General features: G+C 37.6%; 2 protein-coding genes and 1 long non-coding RNA gene across 3 annotated transcripts; 1 reads left to right on the top strand and 2 right to left on the bottom strand.

Moving 5' to 3' along the window:
• Positions 1-5246: 5246 nt before the first annotated feature.
• On the bottom strand, positions 5247-5780 carry LOC115989975 (uncharacterized mitochondrial protein AtMg00310-like). The gene has a single exon (XM_031113838.1). It carries the CDS (start codon positions 5778-5780, stop codon positions 5247-5249), a length of 534 nt encoding a protein of 177 aa, XP_030969698.1.
• Positions 5781-7161: 1381 nt separating this feature from the next.
• Positions 7162-7992, bottom strand: LOC115989974. Its single transcript, XM_031113837.1, has one exon. It carries the CDS (start codon positions 7990-7992, stop codon positions 7162-7164), a length of 831 nt encoding a protein of 276 aa, XP_030969697.1.
• Positions 7993-15550: 7558 nt separating this feature from the next.
• Positions 15551-16695, top strand: LOC115988316. Its single transcript, XR_004091442.1, has 2 exons — positions 15551-16070; positions 16457-16695. It is a non-coding gene; the product is annotated as an uncharacterized LOC115988316 (long non-coding RNA).
• Positions 16696-17501: the final 806 nt, after the last annotated feature.

Below are 17501 nucleotides of genomic sequence, written 5' to 3'. Positions count from 1 at the left end.
CTTTTTTTTATTTCTTCTTTATTTTCTTTTATCCTGACTTTTTGAAAAGAATATTTAAAGTAGAATAATTGCCCAAGTTGACAAAAATTCCATAATCAGTCCATTATTATCTTTATGAACACCATCCAAAGTGTGAAACAAATGCTTGTGGTTTCTAGTACTTACATCCACAAAGATCCTTAATAGAAAAGTGTGATACACAGAAAATTATAGATAAGGCAATTGGATAAGACAACCCAAAACAAAAATCTCAGATTAGCAAAACCCTACACACACAATGCTGACTCTTCTATTGGATTATGTAGGGCCAGCAAAAGAATTATGGCTATGGCTCTTCTTTAAGGGCCCCTGGTTCATATGTGGCAATCCAATCACAAAGGAAGATAGAACTGAACCTTTTCCTACACCTCATTTTTTGCATTACCAAATATCTGGGCTTCAAAAACTCAGCCTGACTTTGAGCTAATCCAATGAATTGGGTGACATGAACTACTGAATCATTATCCCAACCTTTAAAAAAATCTTTCTTTTTTTTTTTTTTTTCTCTGTGGACATTAGAACCTTTAATAAGATTAAGATAGCAAATTCTCAATTGTTTAGTCACTTTTTTCTTCTCAAAAAAAAAGAAAAAAAGATTAAGATAGCAAAAATGTATATTTTTTTGTTTTGATCAATGTCGTTTATTTTCTGATTAAAAACATCAAAAATAAAAAGGAAAATGCTAGAGATACAAAGTTTTTTACAAAAAATCTTTACAAACTATTGATGTAGTGAGTGATTATTGGTAAATAAAAAAATGATGTCGGTGATGGGTCAAGATGAGAACTAGTAATAAGTTGGCCACAACAACAGTTTGTAAAAATGTTATAAAATAGTTTGTGTAAGGACGCAACTTGAATCCTAAGCCTAAATGATAAAAGGATTTAGGCCCAAAGAGCCTAGTACAATAAATTTGTAGAGAGTGGGTTGGAAAACTAGGTTTTAATGAGTTGGGTGGCAATTATAATGGATCTAGATGACAACAAAGTAAAAGTAGACTAGATTTATCTAAGGAAAATCGTCCTCGGCACAGTCCGAGGAAATTAGTTCTTGTATATATTACTTGAAGTTGGTTACAAATACAGTTCTAATTGCTACAGTGTTTCTTTCTCAATTCTCCGATCCCCTTTTCTTAGGGCCTCCCTTCTATTTTATACTATCTTCCCCTTCTATCTCTACCATCCACGTGTAGATCAGATTGTTGGTATTGATTCTTGTCCCATCAGCACCTTCCTGAAGTCTTTGAGTAGTAGCTGTAAGGCTGAAAACTACTGTTTAGGTATCACTTCCTCATTAATGCGACCAGAGAGTTAGCTGCAGGGCATTCAACGCGGTGGTAGCAGCTTTCCTTTAGATATTTCGTAGATTTCCTCTATCATGTTCCTTCCTGATACTTATCCTCATCCATGGAATGATCCGGAATGTTACTCTTGATGGCAAACCGCACCCTTTGACCTCGACTTTGCTCAGCCGAGGAGGCATTCCTCCTCGGACTGCTCTCTAGATGATTTTGATCAGACTTCACCTCTTCACTTACTAACACGGATTCTTATGAAAGTGTTTACCCGTCCTTAGATTACTTAATGTCCTCGGATTGGGCCACTGACCCAATATATACATAGATATGTGCTCTTGGGCCTATCACCCCTATAGTTTGTGTTTATAACGTTACTCAAATAAAAAAGATGCTAGTATGTTACATTATCTATGCAAATTTAAACTTGTGTTCCTTTCCAAATTAGAATTTTAGAAAAAAAATTTAATGATTTTCTCACAATAAATTAACTAGTTCTCTATTTAGATTTTTTTATTTTTTTTAAGAAATGAAAATAACAAAGCTCTCATGCATGCTAGGATGATAAGGCCTATCATTTAATCCCAATAACTAAGCACCAATACTGAAATCTATGGTTTTTAAATGGATAGCTATCACTATGTTATATGAAAGCAAAAGCATTGGATTGTTTAGTAATAGAAGTAGACACTTGTTCTACACAATATAGATAAGTTTAGTTGTCATACTCATCCTCCAATTAAATGGACCTCATTTAAAGATATTCATAACAGATAACTACCCAGCTGAATTAATTAGTTTCGAAAAATAATAAATTAAAAAAAATTAAATTTTTTTTTAAAAAAACTCATGTTTATTTTAAAAATTATTTTGGCTTGGATAATTCCTTTATACTATTGAGAAGAAGTATAAAAAATGTTTCAAGGGTCAAAATTATCTAGTTTGACAATGAAAGGCATGCACTCTTTTTTTTCCCCTTTCTTCTTGTAAGGTACAAAAGTACCGAAAAGTGTAGGATTGGATTGGGACCAATCAGGGCCAAGAGCTGAATAGTTGGACCCTCTTTGCTCCACAAGGACTTGGAATCTCGGTGGCCAAGCCCTTAGCTCAACTTATTCTTCAACCTTGTGTTGGAGGTGGGGTACTGCAATAGTGTTTTAAGGATTCACATGTGGGTTTACTTTTATGTGAGAAGAATGAATAATACACCGAATGCACTAAATAATTTCAAAATTATTGTAAATGTTTCGATTGATCTAAAAATAGATGGGTCTTAAGTGAGATTTCATATTTTAAAAAGTAGACGTTTTCTTGTCATGGATAACAAAAATGATGATTCTAAAGTATATTTTATTACAAATTTGCTGTTACTTTATTAAAAAAAAAAAAAAAAATTGCACTAAAAAAAAGATGGGCTATAGGTGAGATTTCAAAATTTGGACCACACATTTGAGTAAAACCAAAGAAACTAATCTGCCATAGCCATACTAATGAGCCTTTTTAAGTCGAGTGGAAGAAAAACTAGCAAAAACTTGATGGAATCATTATGGAATCAATTAAAACAAAAGAGATGGTGAGAGAGAAACTGTACACGAAGGATCCGTTTGGATACAGCTGAAAACTGAAAACTGAAACTGAAAACTGAAAAACACTGTAGCGAAATAATTTTTAAATGTGTGAATAGTATCGTGGGACCCATTTTTAATGAAAAAGTTGCTGAAAAGTGAAATTTGTGGGTCCGTGAACAGTACACGATGTGCTGTGATTGGTCCAAAAAAATTTGAAAAGTCAAAGTTTGCGGCTACTGTTCATTGAACAGTGCATGAACAGTAGCCGCAACACCCAAAACGCTCCAAAAAAAAAAAAAAAAAAAAAGTTTTGGAAAAACGCAAACGCAGGATTGGGCAGAAAACGCCCAATCCAAACGCACTCGAAGAGTCTGATATATAGAACATTTTTCCTTTCCCACTTTTAGTATATTACTGATTATAATTTAGCCCCACACTATCCTAATTAAAGCAAAGTTCATGCATGCACAACTTTAAAGAGAAATCGTGGAGTAGAAGATAATGACAATGGAAAACACTTTTTTTTTTTTTTTTTTTAGTTTGAACGAAAGAATCACTAATTGTTGGTCCCCCAAAAGACAATCTTGGCGTTTAATATAAATTTCTAGCTATCATTTTTGTTGACAAATAATAATTAATTAGTTTGGTATGGGTCTATATATGTGTCACTAATGTTATTATTATATAATAATGCGGCAAACACCATCATGTTTATGGTTTATGACCATTTGATTGCCGTGTACAATTGCAAGCATAATTTTTTTTTTTTTTAATTGCATATTTTTTTTGAGAAGGTTTTTTTAATTGAAATTGAATGCAAAAGTTGATTAAGTATTTAACACTGATAATTTGTTATTAGTATGGTTAGAGACCTGTGGACTAACTAGTATAGTTTATTCACTGGCCAAGGGTGCACTTGGACCAGAAATTTGGCAATCTCTAGCTCAAACCAAATGTTTTTTTTCTTTTTTTGGATGGAAAACATGACAACTTTATTAAGGTGAAGAGAAATACATAGCATCTTGAATCACAAGAGACTCAATAATGGATGGATTTTCCTCTATCCAAGTTACAAAATTGTTAATTCCCTTGGCATATTTTGCCAGAGTATAAGCTGGTTTGTTGCCGCTTCATAGTTCATGGAGAAAAGAGTGGATCTGAAGGAGTGCAACTTGTCTTGGATGCCGACGATGAGGTTCGCAATAGCTATTGGGGGAGTGATGGTTCCACTAAGTGCGTCAAAACTATCCGTGAATCAATCTCAAAGCTAACGTCCCTAATCCTAATATCCCATGCAAAAGGGACAGCCTCATCCAATGCTGTTCCCTCTCCTTCCAATAGACCCAGCGATAAGGGAAGGTGTTTGCTCATGGCAGCAACCACCGATCCTTCATGGTCCCATATTTAAACACCCACCCCCCACAAAGTTGAGCTGGTTGAAGACAGTGGCGTCCACATTGATCTTGTACCACGATGGGACCCAGTGAAAGTCCATGGCATCCCTATGTTATAGTGGGCAATGATGTGCAAGCTGGAACTCACTAAGCATGCCATGAGTTTTGTGGAGAATCTGACTTGCCGTTTGTCTTAGCTGGCCCACACGCACTTTGTTTCTATTAAACCACATGCACCACGTGATGGTGACAATGAGTTCAAGAAGGACATTTCTAACATGCTGCTTGTAGATGAGGTACCATAGCCAATCCGCAAAATCCTGAAGGCGGACCCCATGTGTATCAAAAGAAATGCCTGAGATATCCCAAAGTTCAACTACTTTTGTGCACTTCCAGAACAAGTGGGCAGTAGTCTTCGAGGCCAACCCACAAGCTTCATAGGTGGGCTCATCAAGCACTTGTCGATGACAGAGATTCTCTTTGGTGGGGAGGATATTATGGCACGCTTGCCAAGTGAAGGTTTTGATTTTATTTGGAGCATGCAAACTCCAAATTTTTTTTCCAGAATGTGCTCTGATCGCGGCTAGTGGAGGGGGACCTAGTGGTGTTCTATGAGTTGAGAGTTAGGGTGAGCTTATAGGCATTGTTCACGGTGAAATTTCCTTTGGGCGTGTAAGCCCAAACCTGCCGATCTCTATTCTGATTTTTGTTGATGGGAATGCTTAGGATTTTGTTGGCATCATGTGGGAGGAAGGCTTCATTGATCAAGCCATGTTTCCATTTACCCACCGTGTCATCTATAAGAGCGCTGACAGTGGTGCTTTCGGGTAGGACGACGCACGGTGGAGAAGTGATCTTAAAGGTGGTCGGATGAGGCAGCCACCTATCATTCCACACTTTGATGGACACTCCGTCTCCGACCTGCCATCTACAGCCCTCCTTAACAACATTCTATGCTGCCATAATGCTACGCCATGCATACGATGGCTTTAGACCTAGTTCAGCATGGAGAAAGTCGCTATTCGGAAAATAGCGTGCTTTGAAGACACGATGCAGGAGGGAGTGCGTGTTTGTTTGCAAACGCCAACCTTGTTTGGCCAAAAGTGCCAAGTTAAAGGCCGGTAGGTCACAGAAGCCAAGGCCACCATCTTGTTTCGGAGTGCAAATTTTATTCCAACTAAGCCATGCCATCTTGTTTTTTCCATTTGATTGTCCCCACCAAAACCGAAGAACTATGCTAGTCAAGTCATCACAAAGTGTGTCAGGGAGTTTGAAGACACTCATAGTGTAAGTGGTTATAGCCTGTGCCACTGCTTTAATAAGAATTTCCTTCCCCGCTTGAGAAAAATTTTTTTCCTTCCCACCCAATAGTTTCTTGTCAAGCCTTTCCTTAAGTGCATGGAAAATGTTCACCTTAGAGCGGCCAACAAGGGATGGGAGGCCTAGGTAAGTCTCGTGCTGCTTGATTACCTCTGCCCCAAACATAGTTTTGATATCCTCCTGTGTTGCTTGTGGTGTGTTTGGACTAAAAGAGAGAGAAGATTTCTCCCTATTTAGTTATTGTCCTGAAGCAAGTTCATAGGTCTCAAGGATATGTGCAAGGTGGCTGCATTCTTCTAGGATTGCTTGACAGAAGATGATACTATCATCGGCAAAGAAGATGTGTGAGAAACGTGGGCCTCGTGGGCAGGCAGCGACGCCTTTAAGAACACCAGTGCTAGTGGCTTTGCAAAGTAGAGCTGAAAATCCCTTTACACAAAACAAGAAGAAGAAGGGAGATATGGGGTCACCTTGCCGTAATCCCCTAGTAAGGGTGATATGGCCTTAAGGTGTGCCATTAATTTTTATAGAGTAGGTAACAGATGTAACACATTACATCATCTACTATGGAAGCCCATTTTATGCATATTTTTTTCCAAAAAACCCCACTCAACCCTATTAAAAGCCTTACTTAAATCAAGCTTTAAAGCCATTTCCCCAACCCGGCCAGTTCTCTTTTGGTTTAGGTGATGCATTGTTTCAAAGGCAATCAAGACGTTGTCAGTGATGAGATGGTTAGACATAAAGGCACTTTGGTTTTCCCCAATGATTTGTGGGAGGAAGCGTTTTAGTCAATTTGCAAGGACTTTTTAGACAAGTCTAGAGATGACATTGATTAAACTGATGGATTGAGTTATCTTGGTGGGGTTTTTTATCTTTGGGATGAGGGTGATGTGTGTCTCATTAAATTTAGGAGGAGTGGTGCCAAAATTTAAAAAGTCAAGAATAGCAGTTGTAACACACTCACCAGATAAAGACCAAAAATACTGGGAGAAAAGAGGGGGCATACCATTAGGAGCTGGTGATTTCTTTGGATGCATCTGTTTTAGAGCTCTATGTACCTCATCTGCTTGAAAAACCTAGGTTAAGGAACTGTTCATGTCATCAGTGACTACTGGTTGGACAACGTTAATAGTAGTAGAGATATTAGTGGGCCCATTTGAAGTGAAAATGCTGGAGAAGTAGTCCAGGATAATGCCTTCCATAATTTGGACATCCTCTTGCCAAACATCGTTGGAGTCATAGATGCCTCTAATATAGTTTCGGTCCCTTTGGTTTGAGGCTCTTTGGTGGAAGAAGTTGTTATTACGGTCACCATCAATGATCCACTAAGCTCTTGACCGTTGGTGCCACATTGTGTTTTTAGCGTCCAACTAGCAGTTTAGAGTGGAACGAACTTCTTGAATCTCCACTGCGTTCTGGGTAACATTCAACTTAAGGGATTGTAGCTTCTTTTCAAGCCTAGAAACTTGTATTCCCACATGCCAAATTCTTGCTTGTTCCAAGTTGTCAACCTATCATGACAACTATCAAGGCAGTTCGTGATTTATGCATTGTTAGGTTTGAGAAGGCCATCTTGCCATGCTTCTTGGATGACCTTAGTATAGCGAGAGTCACACAGCCACATGGCTTCAAAACGAAATAGCCAGCCAGGAGGACGTGGTCTGGCGGTGGAGGGAAGGAAGCAGACAGAGAGCAGGGAGTAATCCGAAGAGGACATTGGGATATGATGAACAGTAGTGCCAGGGAAGAAAGAACACCAAGCCACAGTAGCTAGTGTGCAGTTTAACCTAGTATGAGTGCAGACTTCCATAAGATGATTTCTTGACCAAGTCAAATGAGACCTGATATAGCCTAGTTTGAGGAAGCGGCAATGGTGGATGACTGTACAAAAGCGATCCATCTGTCGGGCTGGTCTTAAAGCACCACCTAGTTTCTCTGAGCATTTAACAATTTCATTGTAGTCTCCAACACAGAGCCAAGGAAGAGTGTTAGATTGGCCCAAGGATTCAAGTAGGGTCCAAGTTTCTTCACGTTTGCTTGTGTCAAGTTGTCCATAGAAGCCAGTAAGCTTCCATGTCAGACCTGTAGTTTCACACACAACATGGGCATCAATAAACCAACGAGAAAAGTTTTTTACATATACCTTTGCATCAGGTTTCCAAAGGAGTGCAAGACCGCCACTTGAGCCTTCAAAGGAGATCGCAATGCCTTGGTTATAAGTCCAACCTTGTTTCTTAGCATTCAACTGATCAGTGATGAGTTTTATCTCCATGAGGAAGACATAGATGGGAGCTTTTTTATTCCATGCTCGTTTAAAAGCGTTAACTGTCCAGGGGTTCCCAAGCCCCCGACAATTCCAACTGAGGATACTCATTATGTCTGGCTGTGCTGCGTAGCAGACATTGCCAATCCCAGGTTTTCTGTAAAAATTTTGCCGAGAGCTTTCGTCTCCACATCCAAGCGTAGTTTCTTGTCAAGAGAGGTGTTGTCCAAAGTTGTTGTTTTAGAGTAGTTTTTATGTTTGAGGTCTTTTGTAGGTAAATCATGGGTTTGTGAGGGTAGTGTAGTAGTTAGTGGGGTCGGTGGGACAAGCCTTTTCCACGTTTTTGGTTTTGGGTCATTTTTTGGTGCTGAGGTGGAGGAGAGTGAAGTTTCTGTTGTTATCATAGGGTCTGACATGTTGGGATGGTTGAGGGAATGTTTATGGGAGGTGTGTACATGTGCATGGAAAGCGTCATGTGGTGTAAATGATGGGAGTGAATGTGAAGATGTGACGTTATCATTGTGCGTAACGTCTAGGGATGTGTTGCATGAATTATGCGTAGGTGAGCGTTTCAACGCTTGGTCAATCTCCAAAATATGAGCATTAAAGAGATCCAGATTTGAAAGGATGTCCGTTAAATTTGGGGTGTCATTATGAGTTATCAGGATTTGTTTAGTTTCTTTTTCTAGCGTCGAAGTTGACTTGTGAGGTGGCGGCAGTGGAGATGGTGGGGAATTTTGTGGTGATGGAATGGGTGTAACAATCGTGGAGGTGGGTTGTATTGGAGGTGGTGGTGGAGATGGTGGGGAATTTTGCGGGGGCATAAAGGGTGGTGCATTTTGTGGTGGTGGACAGGGTGGGGTGTGTAGTGGGAATGGTGTTAGGCGGGGAGCACGAGGAGGTATGGTAGGTGGTGGAATTTTGTTGGACACGACTTGTGGCTATTGGATGTTTGTCATGGTGGCACGTAGCCAGGGCTTGTATTGCTGGTTGTCTGTGTGTGATGTACCTATCTTGTCAGTCAAAAGCTTGCAGTCTCGCTCATCATGGTTTAGCAAGCTGCATCTGTAACAATAGATAGGTAGTCTTTCATATTGGAGGGAGATCCATTATGGCTCCAGGTCACCTATATTCACAAAACATCCTCGACAAAGGGGCTTAGAGATGTCAATGTTTACCCTTACCTGAATATATCGGCCTCAACACTCACCAGTAGAGGAGACATCAACTTGCTCAAGTGTTCCAAGCGTGGTCCCGATGGCTTCTGCGTTTGCCCGATTCATGAGCTGAAGTGGAAGGTCGTGGATTATATCCAGAAAGAAGCCATGGTGAAGGTGGCATCGTCCACTAATTCTTCCTCCTTGGGTTTGTAGAGCCCGATCAGATATTTGTCGAAGGACCAAAGTCCCTGTGCAAGGATCTTCGGCGGATTGGTCTCACTATCAAAGAGTATCAGCACTGTGTTTGCTCCAAGGTCGCGGACCTCGAAATTCTGGACGAAGCGCCACATACTCCGAAGTGTGCGTGATAAGGCTTCAATGTTGACCCTACGCTTGGTGAAGAGCTTTGCCACTAGCATTCTGCTGTTATTCTCTATCTCTGGGGTGAGGTTTACTAGTTTCTGTGGGGAAAGAGGGACCACCAACAAAGTGGGCACTAGGGTTTCATCACTGTGGCTCACGAGGGAGACAACGTAGAGAAAAAGCTCGTAGACTGCTGCATCCCAAATGTTTGTTTAAAGGCCCTTTTGGATATACACCACGGTAAATTTCTTTAAAAAAATCTTCTCCCCTCTCTCCGTGTGTATGTTAAAAATACTTAGTATTCTCCACCAAAAAAAAAAAAAATGTTTGTTTAGTGCAAAAAGTAACATTAGACAAATGAAGTTTTGTTCGAAGGAATCACATTTTCAAAATAATATTACTTTTGTTTGTTTATTTTTTTATAAGCATGCATATAGTAAGCAGAATATTTATCTTTTAAAAGTTAAAACCATATAATAGGCAAAAAGTTAAAGGGCATTTGGGCACTACCTAGAAATGAAATTGTTTCATTTAGATGCACTTCAGCTTGAAATTGTATTTTGGACCAAAAATCAAAACCTATACCAATTTAACGATCCCTTTATGCCAAAATATATATAGTATCAAATTATCAATTGAATTTTTTAAATAAGTAATTAAAATTTTTAATTCTTTATTATTTTCCATCAATTTATTTGAGATTGATGCAATGGAGACCTATACTTTTGAGCATGTATATTTTGAATTAAAGTTTTTGAAAACCACATTTGAAGAAAGCAAGAATTAGAGCAATTAGATTTGGGGGGGGGGGGGGGACAGAGTATTAATGGTGTGGTATCTACTATCTATTTTTTCATAATCTTGCAAGGTTGCATGCATTGGATTTGCCGAATTCAAAAGTCAAAGCTATCTTTGGTAGACTGGCATTCTTAAACTCTCATCCAATAGAATGTCTTATAATTGCGCTCTCTTCTAAATAAAAAACTTAAAAAAAAAAAAGATAAAAAAAAAAAAGAATGTTTTATAATTGAAGGATGATTAGTATTTTTAAAAAAAAATTAAAAGGGTAAATAATTGATCAATCATGACGATCCTATTTGAGCGTGATCATAATAACTCCCTATGTATATTAAGGAATCAATGCCTAAGTGTATTGCTCCCTCAAATGGATTGATTAGTAACTTTAATCTCAATCCCATTTATGTTCAATGGTATCAAGTGGAACCAACCAACATTACACTTTTCACCCCCAAAAATTCAACTCTAACCTACCACAAACCAAGGGTCCAAGACTCTTAACTACTGGAGTGGACTATGACACTAGTTAATGATGAAAGGATGATCAATTAATTGAACCAGCAAACTTCCTCTTCATTTCACACATTGTAATTTGTAGATGAATTGAAAAGCTAATTTCATCCTGATAGTGAAAACTAAGCATGTGCACATGCCACTAAGGCCATAATATCAAATGATCCTATTATGAAAAATTAACCACATGTGGATGGACAAGCATGCATATTTCCTTTGCTTATGTTTTTTAAAGCAAGAGGCCCAGATGTTCTAGGAAGCAGTAACACTATTGTGATGGATTGAGTATGAGGGTCCACCAAATCCAGAAGCCAAAGAAGATGACTGTAATGGCTAGCCAAAATATGTGGCAAACTCATCCATAATTAGATAAGTGCCTCCTTTGGCTTAGGCTTTTGGCTGCCAAAAACCCCATCCTTTTTGGTTAGTTGCAACATCAAACTGCTCTGATGGATTAATATTGTTCCACTTGTTGTGCAGACTTGCCATCCTCATTCTTTCTTTGGCTAGAGATATGTTATCCCCATTTTATCAAAACCAAATTTAAGTGAAGGTCAGCACAAATTATGAGAATTCCTTTTCCATAAATTCTAGAGTAATGCCATTCCAAAAAACAAAAACAAAAAAAGTAATGCTACACCTATATATACTATCTTTTTCACAATAGAACAAGTTAGTATTGATTTTTATATGATTCCCCATTAACAGGAAACACCATTTTATTACAAATTATCGATAACTTGACACCTCAAAAAAAAAATCCTAATGTTCAAACTGAATAAAGGCCCAAATAATCCAGGTGAAATATAAAAGTTTATGAGCATGCTTCATTATCAATCCAGAGAAAAAGGACCTATGCCACGGCCCAGGTGTCTATTGGAGAATGGGGACCATGCAACCAGCTTGCAGTGAAAAATCAAAATACGGTACAGCAATCCAATGTGGATTTAGTCTTAGATACCCACAAAATAACAAATACAACTATTTATTAATGACCCTCTAAAGGCAGAGAATATAGTATTTGAGCAGTGAACTGAGATATCCTAGACAAAAGGTAAGTGCTAAAGTTGCTAAAATCATCAACATGTCATAGTGGCAGTCAAATACTACAAAGCTGTAACCTGAAAAATATGTAAATTTTTTACATAAGTGATTGTTGTCAAGTAATTCCATTGGCTAGGACCCTCAGCTAGAAATTTTTTATTTTATTTTATTTATATATATATATATATATATATATATAAATCCACTCTCTCTTTAAAGCATTGAGAAAATCACGTAAGAGTAGAGACCAGAAGGTCATGAATTATGTGGAATATGATTTCTTCTATCACTTAGCTTAAACTAAACAAAAATAAATAAAAAGGGATGGTTCCATATGGTCAATTGACTCAATTCTCCTTCAAATGTAAATACTTGCTTTTCCTAAGCTCTTATCAATTTTTTTATATATATCATATATTCATGACCAACGTCGAGCAAACAAAATCCAGATTGAACACAATCCAATCATTATATCAATCATTTGCTAAATTCTTCAGCAGTGTCAAATGCTTCTAATTTGTAAATATGTTCAGATTCTTTCTTAAACATGTATTGTGATACTTTACTTCCACATTTTCACTTTGTCTCCCTCAAAATTTAATATAATTTATCCTATATTATTTGCCAAATTTTCAATGCTTTTTTTTTAATATAATAAGTGCAACTACGGTAGAATTAGGTAATACTACCAAGTCACAAGGTTCTTGAGACAAAAGTATTCATTTGCAGATTCACAAGGTTATCCACTACATCCCGAGTCCTAATTTATTATAAAATCAAATATAAAATCCAAAATAATAATTTGTTCCTGATGGTTCCACAAGTGATGAACCATGTGCGCTACACAGGCCATCTAATAATTTACACAACAGGAGTGGCCAGTGCCTACAATGCTGTTCAAAATATAAATGGAGTTTGGTTCAAAATCAAACATACCATTATGATTGAGACGAAAGACATTAGCTGGCTTTATGTTTTGTTCAACAATTTGTCATGGTTGTTGATGGTAAGTAGGGTCAAAGGGGCGTAAGCCATAAGCAAAGTCCACAAATTTATAAGCTAATAGGCTTATATTTACTAGTATAATGGATAGAAGTCAAGTGACTATGGCACTATTGGACCAACCCTCAACCAAACCACCCAAGAAGAAATAAGATGGCATGGTCCTTTTCAGGATGAAATTACTCAATTGAAGTACATGGGTACTTGAAATTACTCATTTTATAAGGTCATAGGCTTATAGTTACTAGTATAATGTGTAGAAGTCAAGTGACTATGGCACTATTGGACTATCCCTCAACTAAACCACCTAAGAAGAAATAAGTGATATGGGTCCTTTTTCAGGATGAAATTGCTCAATTGAAGTAAATGGGCACTTGAAATTACTCATTTTATAAGGTTTATAAGCTTTTAGTTACTAGTATAATGGATAGAAGTCAATATAGACAATGAATATACCTCTAGTTGTTTTATTTGTACATACTAACGCAAGACAGACCAAAACAATACAATAGGAAAATTGAAGAATGGGAAGATAAATATACAGAAGCTAGGAGTCATCATCTAGGCCTTCTTGGAGTCAGCACCAAGCAAAAGAAAAACTCTCAGAGTCGACACCTAGGGTTGGCTGGAGTCAACACCACCAATTAGAACAATTTCAAAAGAAATTTTATTCAAAATAAACCCCCTCAATATGAGTGCAATACTTTGCTTATTTGGACTACTAAATCCTAATCCCAACTGACATGGTGTAAGGTGGTGGACCTTGTTTGTAATGTTGGGTTGCTTCCTGCTGCACTAGGCCTGAGTTTTCTGGATAAAGGACCATGTCTGCCAGGCTTTGGTTACATGCCCATGGCAAGCAGAGCCGCTATAAAGAAGTTATAGCAGCTAGATATAATACGGATAACACAAGGAAATATAGTCACTACTTTTAGCCACAATAAATAAAAATGAGCAACAAAAGGCTCTCTGTAAACAGAGTAAGCTAAGTGAAGGATAAACAAAGTTAGCAAAATCAAAGTGTTAGTCTGCCGTGCCAAGTAATACACGGGATTGAAACCAAGAAAAGGACAATCGTTCCCTCAACACGAGTAATCTCAGAGGAGAAATTAATTGTTTTGAGGGAACAAGCCTAAATGGTCTATGCCCAAATACAGATATTTTGCCTTTTATAGAGAGCAAGGCTATTGAGAGAGAGAGGAAATCAACCTATTGGTGCATGTCTGCCATTCTAAACTCTGTTTTTCTTTTCCTCTCATTACTACTTCTTAGTTTTCTTTTTCTTTTGTTTTACTTCTTTTTCTTCTCAATGCTTACTTCTAGGTTATGTTTTTTTCTAGAAATTCATATTACTGTGATTTTTCAAATCCCTTTCTCAGTGCACAGCAAGGGATCCTTCATAGAGCCTCTCATGATTAGTATTTACTGTTTTAGCCCTTAATTGCCTTTGTCTGGTGTGGGTGTCCTTGTCGACCACTTATGGGTCGTCAGTGGTCCAGCCACCACCATTTACTTGTGCTGGCTGTGCTGCTCCGCTCTGCCAAATAAAGAAAACTATTTTGTTTGTTTTTTTGCTATGGCTTTTCTACCCGTTACAATGTGTGTGCTCGCTCTTTATCCCTCATGGCATGCACCTGGTGGTTCCAACTCATCTTTACTTCTTTTGGGTGGCATGTCATCCCAGCAGGACATTTCCCCCAAAAAAGCCTAAGCAAAAACCCTAGAATAGGTTTTTTCCCTCTCCCCACTGCCAAACCATGCCCTCTGACCCATGACCCACCACTTCCTATATTGGCTGGGTACAGGCTGGTGGTGCCTGGGTCATGCGCGTACTTCACCTTTTTTGCCTGTTGCTTATGCATTTGCCGTGATCTAGAGATTGGTCTATACGTTCTGCCATGTGCTTTTGGCTTCTTATGGCGTGGGTTGTTTTCCGATCTGCCATTCTTTAAGACTTGCTTCTTTTGGGGGTTGGGCCTTGTTGGATCATGGGCCTCCCTTCCCCCAGCCTACTTTGTGTTCACTCCATGGCCTTGTTAGTATTTTCCTGCCGTACCACTTTGCTATTCCTGCTGTAATGTTGTTTGACTAAATCCTGCTGGGCCTCTTTGGGCCTGCTATTTATTTCCGTGAGCCATTCATTCTTGCCACTTGGGCTCAATGGCTTTTTCTTGTTTGTTAACTTTGGTCTGCCCTTGTTGCTGGGCCTTTTCTCTTAAGTTCTGTTTGGATAGAACTTATTTTGCTGAAACTGAAAACTGAAAACACTGTAGCAAAATAATTTTTAAATGTGTAAATAGTATTATGGGATCCATTTTTAATGAAAAAGTGACTGAAAAGTAGAATTTGTGGGTCCGTAAACAGTATATCCGTGCACTGTTCACGGTTGACTTAGTCAAATAGTGCGGCTGGAACAAAAAAAAAAGTCAGAAAACGCAAACGCAACCACTTATAATTCGAATTCAAACTCCCTCTTAATGGGCTTGTCAAAAATGAGCCTCAACACATAGTAGACCCTACTTATTTTTAAATTACAATAATTCCCTTGACTTTAAATATAAATTCTAATAAAACTAATTAAATACCAGGACCTAAAATAAAATACAATTGAATCTAAAAATAATTTAAATTAAATTAAAATAAATCTTTCCTTGTGCTTCCTGCATCACATACTCCTATATAGTAGCTACCGCTTTCGGGTTTCTAATGTTTATGTATCCATTATTTTCTCCTGATTTACAGCTGGCCTCATGTTTTTCCTTTTCTTTTCTTGTTTTGCTTTGCTGTTTTTCTTATTTGTATACTCCCTGTATACACTTTTTTTTATTTTTAATAAACTATCCTGATGCCGTTTCCTTGTTCTGTTGAACCTTAAGTTGTCCTTGTGTCATAGTTGGAGGTATAGAGTATAGACACTGAATATATGGAATGTTTCTTATGAATTGCATTAGGAAATTCAACTAAAATCAATGGGTCCGGTTAATGTATACCCTTAGGGCATATATTAACAAATCCGTTTTTGGAATATGCAGTTATGATTAAACTTCCATTTGTGATAAAGTATGGCTAGCTTACGCAATCATGGAGATCAGCTGAGTGTCTGCCACAACAAATATGGGGCTTTTTTGCATTATATCTTTCTTTTTTTCCTCCTCTTTTGTCAACAATTATAGAGGATAAATTTTGAAAGTGTCCTTTTATATGGTCTGTAAAGAGAAGCGACTCTTGAAAATGTTTCCCAACACCGTTTTTGGGACATTGTGAAAATCATTAATAGATGATTTGCGAATCAAGATGCTTCAGTGGCAGGTTAACCCCCTTCTTCAATCTTGGTAACTGGTGATAAGGCTTTTTTTGGAGGTTTTTTAATATTGTGTTTTAACTTACAAAAGCTTTCGTGCACGTCATTGCACATATATCCTCATAAGCCGTGATGTTATCTGTTACTTACCATAGTACAATACTGCATCTGCATTATCTATTTAAAGTTTATGTATGTGAGGAGCTGCAAAACTACATTAAATGGAATTTGCACTGTGTTCCCAGAAGGTGGATCATGTTTAAGGAATTTCTGAGAATTTGCATGTGTTATTACTCATGGCTGTTCTACTCCATCAGTCTTATGTTTTCTTTTTCAGGTGGTCAATAGTTCTCCAATTCACTAATCTTCAAATTTTTTTCCTTTCCTGGTCCAGGCCAGCCAGGAGTATATGTACTTGAAGATGGCATTGAAGCCAGGCTTACATGGAATGTTGAGAGACCCCATTTTGTGTCTTTACATCTGGTGAAGAGGGTCAGATAAAATATTAGTTTGTTGCCTCACTCTTGGAGCTAGAACCTGTTTGTAACCAGCAAAATTGCTTATTTGGCATCAAACTTTCTCTGTGTACTATTTTATCTAAAGAAAAGCGCTTAATTTCTCATATTACATGAAGTGTTGTTAATGCATTCACGCCAAAATTCATTGGAATTACTAATTGCATTTGTCGCAGTTGAATGGGTAATACAACTTAACTAATGCCAACCTTCAAGGATGTTATTGCAATATTTTTGTATGAGCCCTTGGACATCCAATTTGCAAGCAGCTAATTTTGCCTTTTGACAGGGAATCAATTATATACTTAGTTTGGCTACTGATTTACCACCGAGGTCCTAAACTTGGTTTTTCTCCTAGAGAAATAAATAGGGACCTGGAGAACATTTATGTGACAAGAAGTGCAAAACTTGTATGTGTTACTCTATTAGCATTAGCATATTGATGGAATAGTTTACAGTGTGCATGCTACATATCTCCTCTATGTTTTTTGGGCTAAGGATATAATAAAAATTTTTGGCTAATATTCAATTTAGTCACTAGACTTCTATTTCAATTTTCAAATTAGTCCTTAAAGATATAATTTTTCTTAATTTAGTTCATCACTTCGTCAAAATGAGCCAACAACATGATTTGTTAAATAGCGATTGAATGTTTAAATGATATATTTGGACAAAATGAGAGATTGCATTCACACCAATTAAATCTTAGGAGTTAATTTGATAAGTAAGGGAAAAATCAAGGGACTAAATTAAATGTTAGCCTAAATTTTAACTTAAGAGTTATGCTGCAAAACATTTGGGATTGGCATATATGGAGCTTATTTCATCTAATCATCTTTCGATGAATGCAATTGAGTGGCATCAAAAGCAAATTAATGGCATCTGGACTAATGATAATGATAAAAATTTTGGTGGGTTTTGGCA

This window comes from Quercus lobata, chromosome 5 (genome assembly GCF_001633185.2).
Source record: "Quercus lobata isolate SW786 chromosome 5, ValleyOak3.0 Primary Assembly, whole genome shotgun sequence".
NCBI lineage: Eukaryota > Viridiplantae > Streptophyta > Magnoliopsida > Fagales > Fagaceae > Quercus > Quercus lobata.
The sequence above is the reverse complement of the archived record's forward strand: the minus strand, read 5'-3'. Positions and strand labels throughout refer to the sequence as shown.

What these genes read in the sequence shown, in the direction of transcription:
- LOC115989974 (XM_031113837.1), bottom strand. Translation starts at nt 7,992, where the DNA reads ATGAGTATCCTCAGTTGGAATTGTCGGGGGCTTGGGAACCCCTGGACA.
- LOC115989975 (XM_031113838.1), bottom strand. Translation starts at nt 5,780, where the DNA reads ATGTTTGGGGCAGAGGTAATCAAGCAGCACGAGACTTACCTAGGCCTC.